We start from the raw sequence: 14,789 nt of genomic DNA on the forward strand, positions 1-14,789 counted from the left end.
TAGGTGTGCAATTTACACACCAGTAAACAAAAAAAAAAATAAATAAAAATCATTCCTTATATATACATTCCGACCAACCATTTAATTTAAATTAAGTGTTCTGATAAGATAAAACTATGTGTTTTCAATGTTATAAGATTGTTGGAACAGCAGAATGATCGATGGAATCCCAGAACAGCTGGCTTCAATATGGCGAAAAATGGTGTCAAATTCAGAGAGTACACAAAACATATTTCTACATTAACTATACCTTTTTTGATCCCATTTATAAAATATTTGTTAAATATCTTATTTTCTTATATATAGTTTAAGATTTACATTACATTCATACATGCATTATATTGAAGATTAGTCAATACAGATACAATAAGCCTAATCTGATGTAAGTTATTTCGCAGTTGTTAAGGTTATAGAGCAAAGAGAAAACGGAAATGTAAATATTTATACATGTACACCCTCTTTATGAAAATCAGGCGATTGATTACATAATTACACAAACGACAGAGAATTATTGAAGACGAAATTATCACAAGGCTAGCGTGGAATTTCATTGACCGACATTACAAGTTACCTCTGTAACGGCGGGAAACATATTACGACCCGCGTTATGGAAATTAACATTTAATTTATTTTAATTATATTGTTCAGAAGGTCATTATGAGTGTAGTATTAACGGCAAATTAATAATTTTTGCAACACTACAAAATTATCAGTCTCATCAACAACTGGTCATCAACAACTGGCCTAGAGCCATTATTCAAAGTACTCATTGTTTCTTGATAAAATTGATGTTATAAAAGTGAATTAATGTTTGCCATAATGGGCATAACACCTGTAATAAGTCAAGGTAAACACGGATCCTTAGATATAAACGACAATTAAGTGTAAGCAACACAAATATTTTACCAATCGAAAAGTGTCTCTGCTACGCAGCATTTATAACGATCGCACGCAGTTTTTCTGGAGCGAACTGTGACATTGTCATTTTGCGAGGAACTCGCTTAAAACATCTGAGGAACGACTTAAAATAGCCGTGTTGTAAACCACAGTTTTCATGCACAATTGGATAACATACATAATTTCTCCACTAAAGCGTGAGTGTTTCGTCTGCTGCAGCGTGAAAGGGCGGGAGTTTTTTTGTCGTCTGCTCAGGCTGTTTTTTGTTGGACATATACCTTCGTCGTTCAATTTGTTGGTCGAACAATGGTATATAGAAGAATTCCGAAATATTAAGGTAAGATAACAACACACTAATCATCCTTTATTGATACATGCATTCACCTGGAGATTTACATACATTTACTCGGGTGCAAACAACAGTCATACATCCATGTTAATGCTATGATAAAGAGAGATAGTAATATTACACTACGACGATGTTGAAATACTACACTTACAAGCGCTTATTAATTAACACCATATTATTATAATGAGAAGTGACTTATTATACAACAGGGCCTAGTTTCATTTACATTAACATTCCTTTAATTTAAGGAATCGCTGAATTTATGATTTTCCTTAACTCCCGCATTACGGATTTTAAGGAAGACTCCTTAACTTAAGATTTTTCCTTATTTTCCTATCGGGAATTCAAAGTTAAGGAATTCCTTATACTGTAGTTAAGGAAATGTTTATTAAAGTGGGTCCAAAACTTTATAACAGATCTGAAAGTATCATCGAATGAATAGTTGATATTATGTTTTCACAGCGTAAACGACAAGCAAGCAACATCAGCGAAGTCCCGTAAGCTCACCATTGCTATAAAAAGAAAAATAGCTCATTGAAATACATTTTAGGACTTTTCAAATCAAAATGTGATTCCATCGCCATCAGACGAGATAGTTTTTACTGAAATGTTTTTTTTGTTTTTTTTTGTTTTGTTAATTTTCGCTATCTGTTAAATAGCCTGAACATAAATGATTGTTGACATAACACAATTATTTTGTGATTTTTATCTAAGTCATATTATAAAATATAACAAAATGAACATGATACTATTATATACAATTTACTCAGTTATCTTTGATTTTGTGTAGAAGACCTTTCGATGTTGTGAGATTTCATTGACCCTTGTCTTGGGGTCATCTCAGGGTCACGATGGTTTACTGACCCCTGTCTCGTGACTTCAGCTGATCCGTAAGATGGCTGTCTTTTGTACGACTTTAACTGCACGTAACTTCCGTCGTCGTCATCTTCCTCTGTAATTCGTAGATACATTTCATACGTCACCATTGACGTCATAAGTATTCCACCGAAAGCGACAAAGCCCATTCCAGCGGTGATTACCACGTCCAAATCATATGAAAGATTTGCGAAATAAATTTCAATTGCTTCCATTTCCCTGGCCGGTGCATATGGATTGAAATCATAATCTCGTGGAACAACATATCCGATTGTCATGAAGACGAGACCCAGAATCATGAAAACAGAAGCAATGAAAGTTATGAGATCTCCCGGATTCGACAAGCACTCCAAACAGCAACATTGTACGTCATTTCTGGAGGAGGAAGCCATTGATAATATTTTGTGCCTACAAAATTAAAATAAAATGTATTGAATGAAAACGAAGGGATGGATGCATTGCTATGCACACTGTAATTGTTCGTGTAATTGAGGGTTGTAAGGCATGTTTGTCGTGCCAGACGTGTAATTTCACGGTCATTCTAGCCTTTATAATGTTTTATCGCAAACAAGACGGGCACATAATAGTGCAAAGGCTGACATGGATACAAAAATAAATTCTATATTTATTACAGTAGAGAGACAGCGAGGGAGTGGCTATATAAAGCAAGAAGAGGAGCAATAATACTAATTACCATGTACCTATTATTACTCGTACAAAACGTATCAATTATCAAATGTACTAGACTGAGCGTCACCGGATTTTGTATCCCCCTAACGTGTCTTTACCTCCCCAGCGATATGTTACATACTGACCCAAAATGCCTTACAAATCCTTGTTATGTTGACATCAATGACAGGAAGCATTTTACCTATTGTGTACCTGTGACAGTTTCTGTGTTAGGCCTTCCGTATTTCACCTGTCCTCGCCGCATTTCCACATAGAGATGTCACAATTTACAGAGTGTGTTTTCGTTAAAGATTGCACGTGTTTAAAATAAATATGTAGTCATTGCCTCTATGTCATGCTGTCTAATATGGTAGATGATCAAAACTTGGCACAGTGCTCAAAGGAATTTCGGACTGATCTCGAATAGACCTATGGTACGTTGGTATTGACAAGCTGAATGCTGTCTATGTGTTTGAATACACAAATGGAAGTTGAAAAATAAGGTTTTAAAAATATATTTCTTATATTTCTTACGTTTCTTATTTCCTAACCCATATTTAGAATAGAGGATTTTAAGGAAAGCTACTTGTACTATGTGTATTGATAGTACTTTGTTTAGATCGCTTTAAACACTAATTGATAGAAAACTGTCAGTGTGAGGTCGATCGAGGTTAGAATCTGTCGGTAACGCCCGGCTTAATGGTGATGGGGCATAATTCATACTGTCATTGAAATTGACTCAGGGCGAGATTAATTTGGAGGTCACGTCGTCCCGGTATTGACAACGCCTTCCACCCACAAGGCATTGTGATCGTTAGTTAAGCTCTGAGACCTTACTTTATAATAATGATATATCACATGTGTGCGTCTAATCGACACATACATCTAAATATATAAAACAGCAAACACAACAAAAGGAAAATTGATTAATTTAAAAAGATCCAAAGCTAAAATTAAAATCACGTTTTTGTCTAAAGCAGGCAAGTTTGCAGAACAAAAAAATTTTCTGTTATAGGATCTGCTGGTTTCCTATTTCTTTCGCACATATTTTACTTGAAATTCGGTCAGACATTCTTGTCCGATTTTACATTTTCTACCCCTCGTTTCATGTCCCCATCAACATACAGACATGCCTTTAAGTTAGATGTGTGCTTGTCTATACCTTGGTTCATCTTCTTGGATCCTTTATGACATCGACGGCACAAAATAGAAGATTTCTACATAAGAAATAAACAGTTATCCTATTCATAAGTTTGTATTAATTGGATTCCTTTACAATTCACATAATGAAATCATCAACTAACTTTAAGACACGTCTACAACGTGGACGTAAAGCTAACCATCCCCAGTTGATATTCCCCGAGACACCATGCAGTAATGATACATGATGTAGTTCGACTGTTTTATGTTTTTAATCCCAAGGTCAAAGGGTCAGTGTGTAAGACAAGTGGTCAGTGTCTGGAGATAGTCCAATGACCTTTGTGGACCCTTATGCTTATTGACCACGTCGGTAAATGCATTAAAAACGAACTGAAAGCGCTATCTCCAACGCTAAGGCTTGTGCGCTCTCTCTCTCTACGTCATGTGTTAGTTATTGCCCTTTGTTTGAATGCAGCAATGAAAATGAAATGCCATCATGTGTTTCTTTAACCAATATGAGAGTCTATAGTCTGAACATTTATAGGAATTCGAGCTTTAATGAACAGTCAGGTATTTAGATTTTTGGGTTGATTGAAGCCGATGGACTGTGAAAAATTCGACGGGAAAAAGTTTATTACTCTAAATCACAACAGTGTTGCGAATAAATAAATCTAAATTGTTGGGAGGCTCACAGACCTGATCCTGTATTGGATTTAAAAATGCACGAAAATTCGCCATTTTTGAAAACACTCCAAAGATGAAATTAAATACATATCTAATAAAAAAACATGGGCGTTGTGGAAATTTTCAAAACAAAAGTACGTATACGTCTACTTAGTGGGGGATGTTTCCTTCTACAACATTGGCAGCAGTTAAAACGATTTGTCTACACCACAAGTGATAATGGTTTAAAGAAAGATCAGTAATTACAGACAATTTAACCGTCTTCGGTGTTTTGGAGCCATTTTAGCAGTTTAGGCTGACAGCCAATACGTAAGGCGGATCAGATCCCTCCGGACTATGAACAATTGTTTTATCTTAGAATATATTAGTACGATTACAGATTTGGAAGAAATAACTATTTTCATAAGGAAACTGGAATCCATTGTTTAGAAAATCAAGATTTTAATATTGTAACAGATCGTATTGATATTGTTTTCTAAAGAGCGATTATACACTCACCCCAGCCAAAAATAATGCCACGAAAGTTACAAAACAAGATTGATGGAAAGGTTTCCTAGACCATGTTATAATTGTGATTGCACCGGTAAATAAAGTCAAAGTTATGTGCCATAGCTGGAATGATTTTTTGACATGTTATATTTTGTTTCAGTAATCTATTGAAATCCGTAAGGTTTGATGAATTAAGCTCAAGTTTAAATCACTTTTAGCCCTTATTTTTGCTTGTAAAATTAAAACCTATGCATTGTAAGTACTGTGATTCTCAAAATTTTGGTAACTTTGGTGGTGAATAACATATTAAAAGCTCTTCTTGAATTATGGGTATGAAAACCAACGCATATATAACTTAAAAGAAATACAGATGGTGGAACACACGATATAAAATCCGGATTTAAATTTTGATATAAAAAGCATATAACCATCAATAAAGTGACGGATGACCTTTTTGACAGATCAATTAAGGTCATCGCGTACAGCACGCCCTGAGGGGAGGGGGTTAGAGGGGGTTGAGGGTTACATGATAACATGATATAGTTTAAGGATAATTGTCCCATCAAAGACCAAGGTCACTTCCATCATGGGAGCCGAGGGATGAAAAAAGTAATTTACTGTGACACAGAAAAAACATTTACACAGTATGCCGTTACAGACGTGGTAAGATGTGTGGACAGAATGTGTGTGTGTCCTAGCTATGGTGATCCCTGTAATACTAAGACCCTACCGCTGTAGTATAAAGGTGTTATTCGATCAAATTATAAATACTTGTGACATCGTTCTTCATGTTTCATTTAATAACACCATGCTTGTCTTAGAAATGACCGATGATACACTTAAAGCTATGTTTGGGCATACTAGGTATCTTCTCTCCTAATATTATATAACGTGTTACAATGATTTCTAACCTTACGTGGACAGTTATCAAAACCCCCTTCCGTTACCTATAACCGACCTATATATATATGCTATACTTACCTCTGTCAATGTTCACAGTAGCAATACATTTTCATCTTGATAGTAACATTTCGGGAAGTAGGCAGACATTTTGTTTATCAGATATTGCACCGATTTGACAAGGCGTTCAATAAGTTGCATCTGTCGCCAGTCACGTGACCGTCGTGATCATGTTTGTTTTCTTACTAAAAGATATTGACGTATTTGTATTGTACATAGGCATGTACTGAATATATATGTGTATGCATATTGACTTGCCAGAGTTTCATTCAATAAAAGTAAATTATTTAGTTGTATAGACATTGTTTCGAATAGACATGACAACTACTTTTCTTTCTGAATTAAAAAGTGTTAAGGTTACTGTGATATTTTGATAAAAGTATTCCCAAGTTTATAAAAGCAGAACATTACATTGCTAACCTGTTTTTTTTTCAAATCCAATCTTTATTAATGAACTTAATTTTTGGCATACATGTATTTGTTTTTAATGCCAATTTTGCGATCCCATTCATCTTGACCTTTCCTTGTGCATGACCTTTTTGAAAACTGAAAATTTGTCGACTTCGTTTCCATCACCATGCACACGGTTTATGTGTTTGCTAACCATCCAACCATACACAAACTTTTACATGCCCTGACCAAGGAACAGACTCATTCAATAATAATTTCATCATAATGTATGGCGACCACAAAAACATAGGACTTCATTCTGTGAAACTGACTTGAAACATCCCCTCGTTTCCATTACTTCTTCTGCTTCATTTTTAACTGTAATGATAGTTAGTACTTATTTAACCTAGCAAATATATGTGTGTATATATATAGTAATTACTAAAAAAACTAAAAATATAAAAATCTACTGATGCACAACGTCTTTTAAAAGCTTGAGTATATAGTAATTATATACGCTATCATGTGTGGTCTATGGCGTTGAGTATGAAATTAGTGTCGATAAATATCCTATGAATAGATAGGCTTTCTTCTTAATAGATAGGCTTTCTTCTTAGAAGATGCGTATACACGTACAATTTATATATATTTAGGAGTCAAAACTCAATCAGAACATTTGGGGACACTCAGAAGATCCGTAGATATCTCCGTTGTGTTTTAATACAAATCAAACGATAGCAAGTAAAGATATTTTGGGTCTTTAATTAAAAAGTTTGCCGCGACTCAGCAATGCGATACTAAAATTTTGTAGTGGCCCTAATACGCCGCCGTACGATACTGTAAAAAACATCTTCGAAAACATTTAGCAATGCCGTTATTTGTATTTATCAAGGCATCGGAAGTGCCATATTACGAACATAGGTTATCTACGATAACTGAATGACACGGGAAATTATTAGGTTCGCATAGGAAAACATTTTTTCAGGTTAACGAAAATATTTCATTTGGCGGCCGCGACTTCATTTTCTGCTGGCCGCCATTTGCCTATTGCCTGAAAAATAAAGTGACGGATGCCATATTAAATTTTTTGATATCCTGAAAACTATTTTTCTATGTGAACCTAATACGCTTCCGTATAGGATGATGACAAGTACCTTTGGATTCGTTAAAGATCAAAGGTAAGCATAACAAAATGGTGGCATGTAAATTAAATTTTTCATCCATTACTGGCAGTTACGTTATCAGTAAAACTTTTTATGAAATTGTATTTTTTTCATCTTTACAAAATAAATATGGCGTCTAAGCGACTTCCGGTAGGATTGAGATTGTAGAGTTTATCGGTTAAGCTGAAAAGTAGAATGCAGACTATGGTAAATGTATAGTGTAAACAAGCAAGAAAGCACGAGGGAAAGGCAAATGAGAAATTATGTTTTACTCCATATACGTAGCAGGAGCAGTTTTATTCTGACACAAGTCACAATATATCTGAAACTGTGAAGTTGTTAACACAGAAGGACGTTTCCTCAATGCTGACATGGGCTTATGTAATATACCAACGCCATTCGTGGTTTAAAATCAATGCACGTCATACCAATTGTAGTCCAGAAAAAAATAATTGTGAAGGGCCTAATTGACGCGTTTGTCTGGTAACAAGCTTTACAAAATGTGATATTAAGATCATATCGAAAACGAAAGCTGTAAAGATTTAATCTCTAACACTGGTTTTTATTGTGTCGTGAGATTTCTGATCCGATATAAAAGGAAACAGTCCATGTCTATCTGCTGCTCATCAGAGGGATACATAAAGACGGCATATCTTTACAGTGGCTAGTATTCTCTACATGCTCATTGTGTTGATTTTAATTCTAAAGCAAAACAACAAATAATTTCAAATTTAATATGAAATCACTTTATTAGGGTATAACATATTCTTTAATAAGTTTTGAAATATACAATGAACATATTTGACTCTAAATTTATTTCTGGAAGCAAAGAGGTGTTTGTCTTTTGATGGTGTTAGCTTCAGTCATTTGATTCCAATATATTTGACATGTTTCTAACATGTTAACATTCTTCAGTGATTGTATACAAGCACATCCGTCATTTTCATAAGTAAAGACTCGTTAGACATAAAGTTTTGTGCGCTGTAACATTCTCTACGTCACAAGTTTTGGTTTCATGTGGCGCTCTCCTCTTCCGGTCTGGCATCTGATCAGAACTGTTGGTCGCGGATAACGGAGACACAGGGTTTTGTGTCGGATTTCAGATTAATACGAAGCGTCCGGTGGAGGCAACATTACGGCATCCTGTAAGATGTTGGCTGCTGTTGTTCCCTTTATCCGCCTCCGTATAACTGTTAGAATGTAGTTTCAGTCCTGTTAGGAAAAAGTAGAAACCAATAGTTCGTGAAAAGATGCAAATGAGAAATATATAGATCGATGATCATGACATGTTCAATTCAAACTTACATTCGTAAAAACCAACAATTCAAATATTACTTTCATTTATTATTTTAATTCACAATACTAAACACTTTATCACATTACGTAAACAGTGTGATTTGGTTGAGGAGGACTATGAAGCTCCGGATAAAGACTAATACGACTGATATTGTAATAGATTTAATATAAAACTTACCACATCGTAACTGAGAAGTGTGGCACTGTATTGGAAGGTGGTTCCATACTGTGTGGTAAGGTGAGTCATCAGAGCGTCCAGATCTTTAAAGGAACGAACAAGGGCAGAACCTTGGTCTTCTGTCTCTGTGGTACCGTAGTGAAAGTCTCCCTTTGGTCCCCGACGGTGACTATCAAACAGCCAAAGTCGGTCATCATTTCTCCTCCTCCATACCGCCACAGACGTCTCACCAATGGTCAGGATCATATTGACAGATTCCTCACGGTTTGCTTTAAAAGCATTCTCCATAAATATTGGAAATTCTGGTGATACTCCGGATAGCGCTTCGGCTATGTCACTGTCCGTGTACTCATAACATCCGTCCACGCATGACAGAGATGTTGCGGTCACTTCCGGTACTTCAGAGAAGGCGTCGTCATGTTTCTTTACCATAAACTGTGGAATTGTTTTGATAATATATTTAGCCGGAAGCTGGTAAATTCCTATTTTTCCATCTATCTGGTCGCTGATTTTATCAGTGAGCCTAAACCGTGCGTGCTGTCGATGGGCCATGCGGATAATTGTATTGACGTCTTTTGATGTCCAGTTGTCCGGCTGATTCTTCACGGCTTGGTAAGCCAGAGCCTGGTAAGCCATGGTGGTACACTGGCGGTTTACAAACAGAGGCCCAACGCTGTCCTGGCAGATCGTGCCGCGGATTATCGTGTCTTGATAACCTGAAAAACGTCAACAGTGATCTACCTTTATATGTCTGTTCATTCAGGTAGGATGTTCTTTTCAGTGTTTATGACAGTATGCTTCAGTGAGACAGCGCTACTTAATCGGGCCATATCTTAGAGCTTCATTCGGGACATCTTAATACAATACAAACATACCGTAGCCTTCCAAAATACCATGCACTCATCAATCTCAGCATATCACGTGACCATCTTTAATGCCATCAACTGATAAAGAGGTTTATATGTGTACAGTGTATAACAACAAACCTACCAAAAATATTAGCCGATGAAGTAGACTAATAAACAAGAACGTAGCGCCACTTACCATCCAAAGTTACTAGTTCAGGTTTTGGTCTTGGTGCTGGTTTGGGCTGACTGAACAAAAGCTGGGACAGAGAGGATTTCTGAGGTAGGGTAACTGGTGTAGGGCGCATCACATGGGAAACAGTGGTCAGATCTATACCAGATATGGCCATGATACTTCCGGCCGACTTTGCTGAGATGTACGGGCGACTATAGGAACAGAAAACAAATTTCATTATCAAAGTGATGATATAATATCAGAGACTTATATTAGAGACTGACAACTCCGCCATTCTTATACTGTATGATCGGCAGCTATACCTCTGTATATGCCAATTTTTTTTAGATATACCCTTAAAGGGTCTTTGCCTTCCCGATACGGTTTTAATTTTTAAAATGGGAATGTTACATGAAATTGATAACTTTACAGAGTCACAAAATGTATTAACTTACCGTTAATACTATACTAACCATCACCTTCTGAACAATTTGATTTTAATAAGTTTTGTTTTGAATGTCTAATTTTCGAAAAACCCAGTAAAATCATATTGCTTATTTTCATGCTTTCAAAATTATATTAAAACATGTTGATCAGAAAAACTGGTAAAATCAGATCATGATATAATGTGAAAAGTTTTACATATACAAAAATATCATGTTTGAACGAATGCACTTAAAAGTAATTAACCAAGGGAAATATCTATAACCCGAATGTCTGACTGACATTAGCAAAGGCAATGAAGGAGTATACAATCTCTATGTTTATAACGTTTCTGATAAAATCCCGACTTTTACAAATTTTGTTATGCTAGGTTTATACTATGTTCCCGGCGGCCACAGCAGCCCCGTTTCAGGCCACCGTGGACAAAACGTGGTGATCGCGAGACAACGTGAGACAACGCAGAAGGACGTGATAAACAAACGTGAGCGGTCGTGATTACCGTGGATGCCGTGACAGATTTTTAAACTGTCAAAAAATTTGCCACGGCAGCCACGGTACAGATGGTGAACGCCACAGGACGTAATAAAACGGGATTGACGTAACAAAACGTAACAGCGCGTATGAGGCCGTAACAAAACTTTCAGACGGTCCGTGGTGGAACGGGCAGCAAGCACGTTCCCCGGAATCTCACGGTGATTTCAAGTTTTGTGACGTTCTGTTGCGTTTTTTCCACGTTTTATCACGGTTGATGCAGATTGGCTGCACGTTTTGTGCCGTTTCGTCCAGGTTTGTCAAGGTTTTGACGGCAAGTCAAGGTGAATGATAACCGCTTTGATACGTTCTGTCCAGGCACATCACGGCTTGTAGCGGTTGAAATACCGACGTGATACGGCGTGTTACGTCTTATTACGGTCTTACGTTGCAAGCAATATATAATAGAGTATCATTGCCTGGCCTGGTACATATTTGCTACTTCATGAAATTATTTGTATTAATAAATAGAAATAGTCATTATCAAACACATTTAAACCATCAAAGTATACCAAAGCTATTATTGCAAAAGCTAGATTAAGTGGGAACCATTACAGAAAAAAAATATTTGCGTAGACACACTTGGCTATAATAATTGTATATTTATACCAAATATAATTAAGATTTTCTTTTCTTTAAACACATTTTGTAATCAAAACGAGTTTGAAATGACATTTTCGGCAATAAGTATTGTTTCATTTGATCCAAAAAGCACGGCATCAGACTTTCATCCCTAGTAAGCTTTGGCGGACCGTGAAAAACGTATCGGAGCTTGATCAAAACGTGTAAAATGTAGCAGACCTCATCAGATCGTAACAGGCCTAGAGAGAACGTAGTGGTATCCTTGATAGACCGTGCTAAAGCCGTAGTGTACCTTTAACCTCCGGGAACAGCACTTTCCCCTATATCCACGGTCCACCACGTAATCCGTAAAACACCGAGGCAAAACTTCACAAGACCTAGCTCAACTTGAATACAGAGGCAAAAATAGCCAAAATTCCACGGCGCACCACGTTTCGGGCAAACGGGGCTACCGTGGTCGCCGGGAACATAGTGTAATTGATCTCCTTAATGGAAACCAACTAATTTACTTGATAGTGAAAAGGTAGCGGGAATGAACGGGCGATTACCGATCAATCGGTAGAGCATCCGGCTAATGTTCGGAGATCGCAGGTTCGAACTCCGCACATGTAACTAAATCAACTTCTGTCCTGTTACAAATAATATGCTTATATGAGTGGTGCTGTAGTTCGCTAACTTCACTTCACACGACGGTACAGAGGACCAATAGGGATCGTCCCGCTGATGTGAAGTTTTTCGACCATTATTTCAGCTTCATGGGTATTTAACTGTTATTCGTAATGTTAATCCGGGAAATTTTGTAGGGAAACGAGAAATAAATAGATATGGAACAAAAACAGAAGCGAAAATGAACTAATGTTTCTTACCTTGCTTGCCAGAGATATCTTGGTGATCTAGCGACTGCAGGAATTGGTTCTGGTTGAGGCTAAATTGAAAAGCAAACGTTCACAGATCACTCATTTATATGCAATACAACGTATAATGTCAGTTAAATATTACATGTAACAAAGAGATAATGCAATCAAGATCTAGTCACGGATCCTCGAGATTCCTGAAAAAAAACTTTCACTAGAGCTATGAAGATTTTTAAGGTTTTCTTAGTCCAGACCTTAATTTGAGAAATTTTATCCCTAAGAACGTATTGGTATAATGATATGATTTGCCTTACCGTGCGAGAACAAGGAAAACACAGGCTTTGAAGTCTCTGCTTGAAGGATTTACCCATATTAGAAGATATTGTAAGTCAAATTAAGAACGTGATGAAGAAAGCTGCACAAAGGCTTGGTAGTCAACAATGTAACTAAATGACATCACTTTAACTATGACGTCATAGTTGATAACACGTGATACCAAGGCCGAACTGGCCCTATAGTCATTGTGACGTCATAATATTTGTAACTAATAGATTGAAACTGTTTTACCTTTATTGAATCTCCTCGGTCAGGCCATGGCAAAACGTCTCTCTGGGGATTGTCGATTCCAGACCCGAATACTGATGAAGGGTTTCGTTTGAATGAAGTGACAAACACAACACCATTAAAGTATTTTAAGATAAATACAAAGTACATAACTATGTGCAAAAAAGAAAGTGTATTTTGACAGTTATCCGGTAGAAAACCTTATTGACTTCGGATCAGTTCGAATACGTCCATATCCAAGAATTAACTTATGTCTCATATACGTATAAAATAATACATTAATAAAATACATTTTTTTTAGCTAGCACCCTTTGAAACCTGTTTCATGAATTATAATCAGAATTTATGTAAAAGCTTCATTGCGTACTTAAAATACAAGGAATTCGTATACACATAATTTGGCATTAGTTTAGTTGGCTTTGAATTAGTTGGCCTTAGTTTAATTAAACAGTATTTTATTCAGGTTTCGATTTGGAATTGAGCATAGATCGGTGACCAAGTGTTGAAGCCGTTCTACACATTACCGCTCGTCTCGGAGTTGCAAATTCGAACCCCACAAGGGGTAATGTCGTTTACTGATCGCAGGGCGGTGGTTTTTTTCTATGGATTATCATGTTTTGGTAGGCTAACTGTCAAAGAGGCGCCTACTTACAGCAGCGGTTCATTCTAGGTACAATTTAATGACGATGGGACATTTCAATATTTCTTGCCCAGAAACATGCATTTTGACATTTGTCTACAATAAATCTAATATGCAGTATTGAAGTAAGAATATCTGCGCGTTCGTTTTGCAGAATCCTACCAGTTGTTCTAAATTGATACGACACCGCCTAATGTAACACGTTTTGGGTTTTCCAATAAGGCGGCACCCATATGAATTTAAAAAGTAGTTATTTGATATCTTACGGATAGCATTACGGAAATAAAGACCGTACAAAGAAAGTTTCAAAATGTATTCAAATACATAATATTAAATTAAATTCCAATGCATATCAATCTATTACATGTATTTCTTGTGTTCATCAAAAAGGAAATTTAGTATTTAATGTAATACATCGGGTCGCCATCTTGGACCCAAGTGGTACAGGTAGCAGACCACAGTAGGACAGCCTGGTCCATGTCATATTTTTATTTTGTGGGAAGCCCTTGTTTTGAACCATGCATAACAAATCAAAATCAAATATATTCTAAAATTGGTACATCCAATATTGAGGGTTTGATTTGACTTTCATTTTTTTTTTTAAATAAATCTAACTAAACTGGTTTAGAGATTACATTACAATTTTAGTCTCCTCCGGAAGTGCGTCTTGACCGCAAATGCTTGCTTTACGTGAAGCAAACACCATGGCGCTTATTAAGGCAAATCAAAAAAAAAAAAAAAAAAAAAAAAAAAAAAAAAAATGCTGGATTGATCAATTAAATGAATAAGCTCATTTTTCCATTGTGATAGAAATTCTCAATTAAGATAGGTCAATAAAAAAAAATGTGTACAATTTTTCTGCAATTTTGGTTCAAAAATCATATTTTGCATTTTTTGCTAGTTACCATGGTATTCACATGCATGAATAAGCGCAGAAAATGGTCAAATCTTTATCTACATACACTTCAAAAAACGAACCACTTGTATCGGTTCGTTTCGACTGGTACAGCGCGTTCAATAACAGATACAGGAATCGGTACCGGTACAAGTGGTACGGACCAGC

At 36.3% G+C, this 14,789-nt stretch overlaps 1 protein-coding gene and 1 long non-coding RNA gene across 3 annotated transcripts; both read right to left on the bottom strand.

Annotated features, from left to right (window-relative positions):
- Positions 1-1,248: 1,248 nt before the first annotated feature.
- LOC138325329 (uncharacterized) lies at positions 1,249-6,211 on the bottom strand. Of its 2 annotated transcripts, XR_011208767.1 has the most exons (3): positions 6,086-6,211; positions 2,111-2,530; positions 1,249-1,758 (listed from the first exon to the last, which is right to left on the bottom strand). It is a non-coding gene; the product is annotated as an uncharacterized lncRNA (long non-coding RNA). The 2 variants fall into 2 exon arrangements; XR_011208766.1 differs by lacking the exon at positions 1,249-1,758 and having other exon boundaries at positions 1,993-2,530.
- A 2,214-nt stretch (positions 6,212-8,425) lies between these two features.
- On the bottom strand, positions 8,426-12,975 carry LOC138326311 (uncharacterized). The gene is made up of 5 exons (XM_069272430.1): positions 12,837-12,975; positions 12,535-12,593; positions 10,136-10,323; positions 9,092-9,807; positions 8,426-8,829 (listed from the first exon to the last, which is right to left on the bottom strand). Exons 1-5 carry the CDS (start codon positions 12,891-12,893, stop codon positions 8,824-8,826), a joined length of 1,026 nt encoding a protein of 341 aa, XP_069128531.1. The 5' UTR covers positions 12,894-12,975; the 3' UTR covers positions 8,426-8,823.
- Positions 12,976-14,789: the final 1,814 nt, after the last annotated feature.

Source organism: Argopecten irradians, chromosome 6 (genome assembly GCF_041381155.1).
Source record: "Argopecten irradians isolate NY chromosome 6, Ai_NY, whole genome shotgun sequence".
NCBI lineage: Eukaryota > Metazoa > Mollusca > Bivalvia > Pectinida > Pectinidae > Argopecten > Argopecten irradians.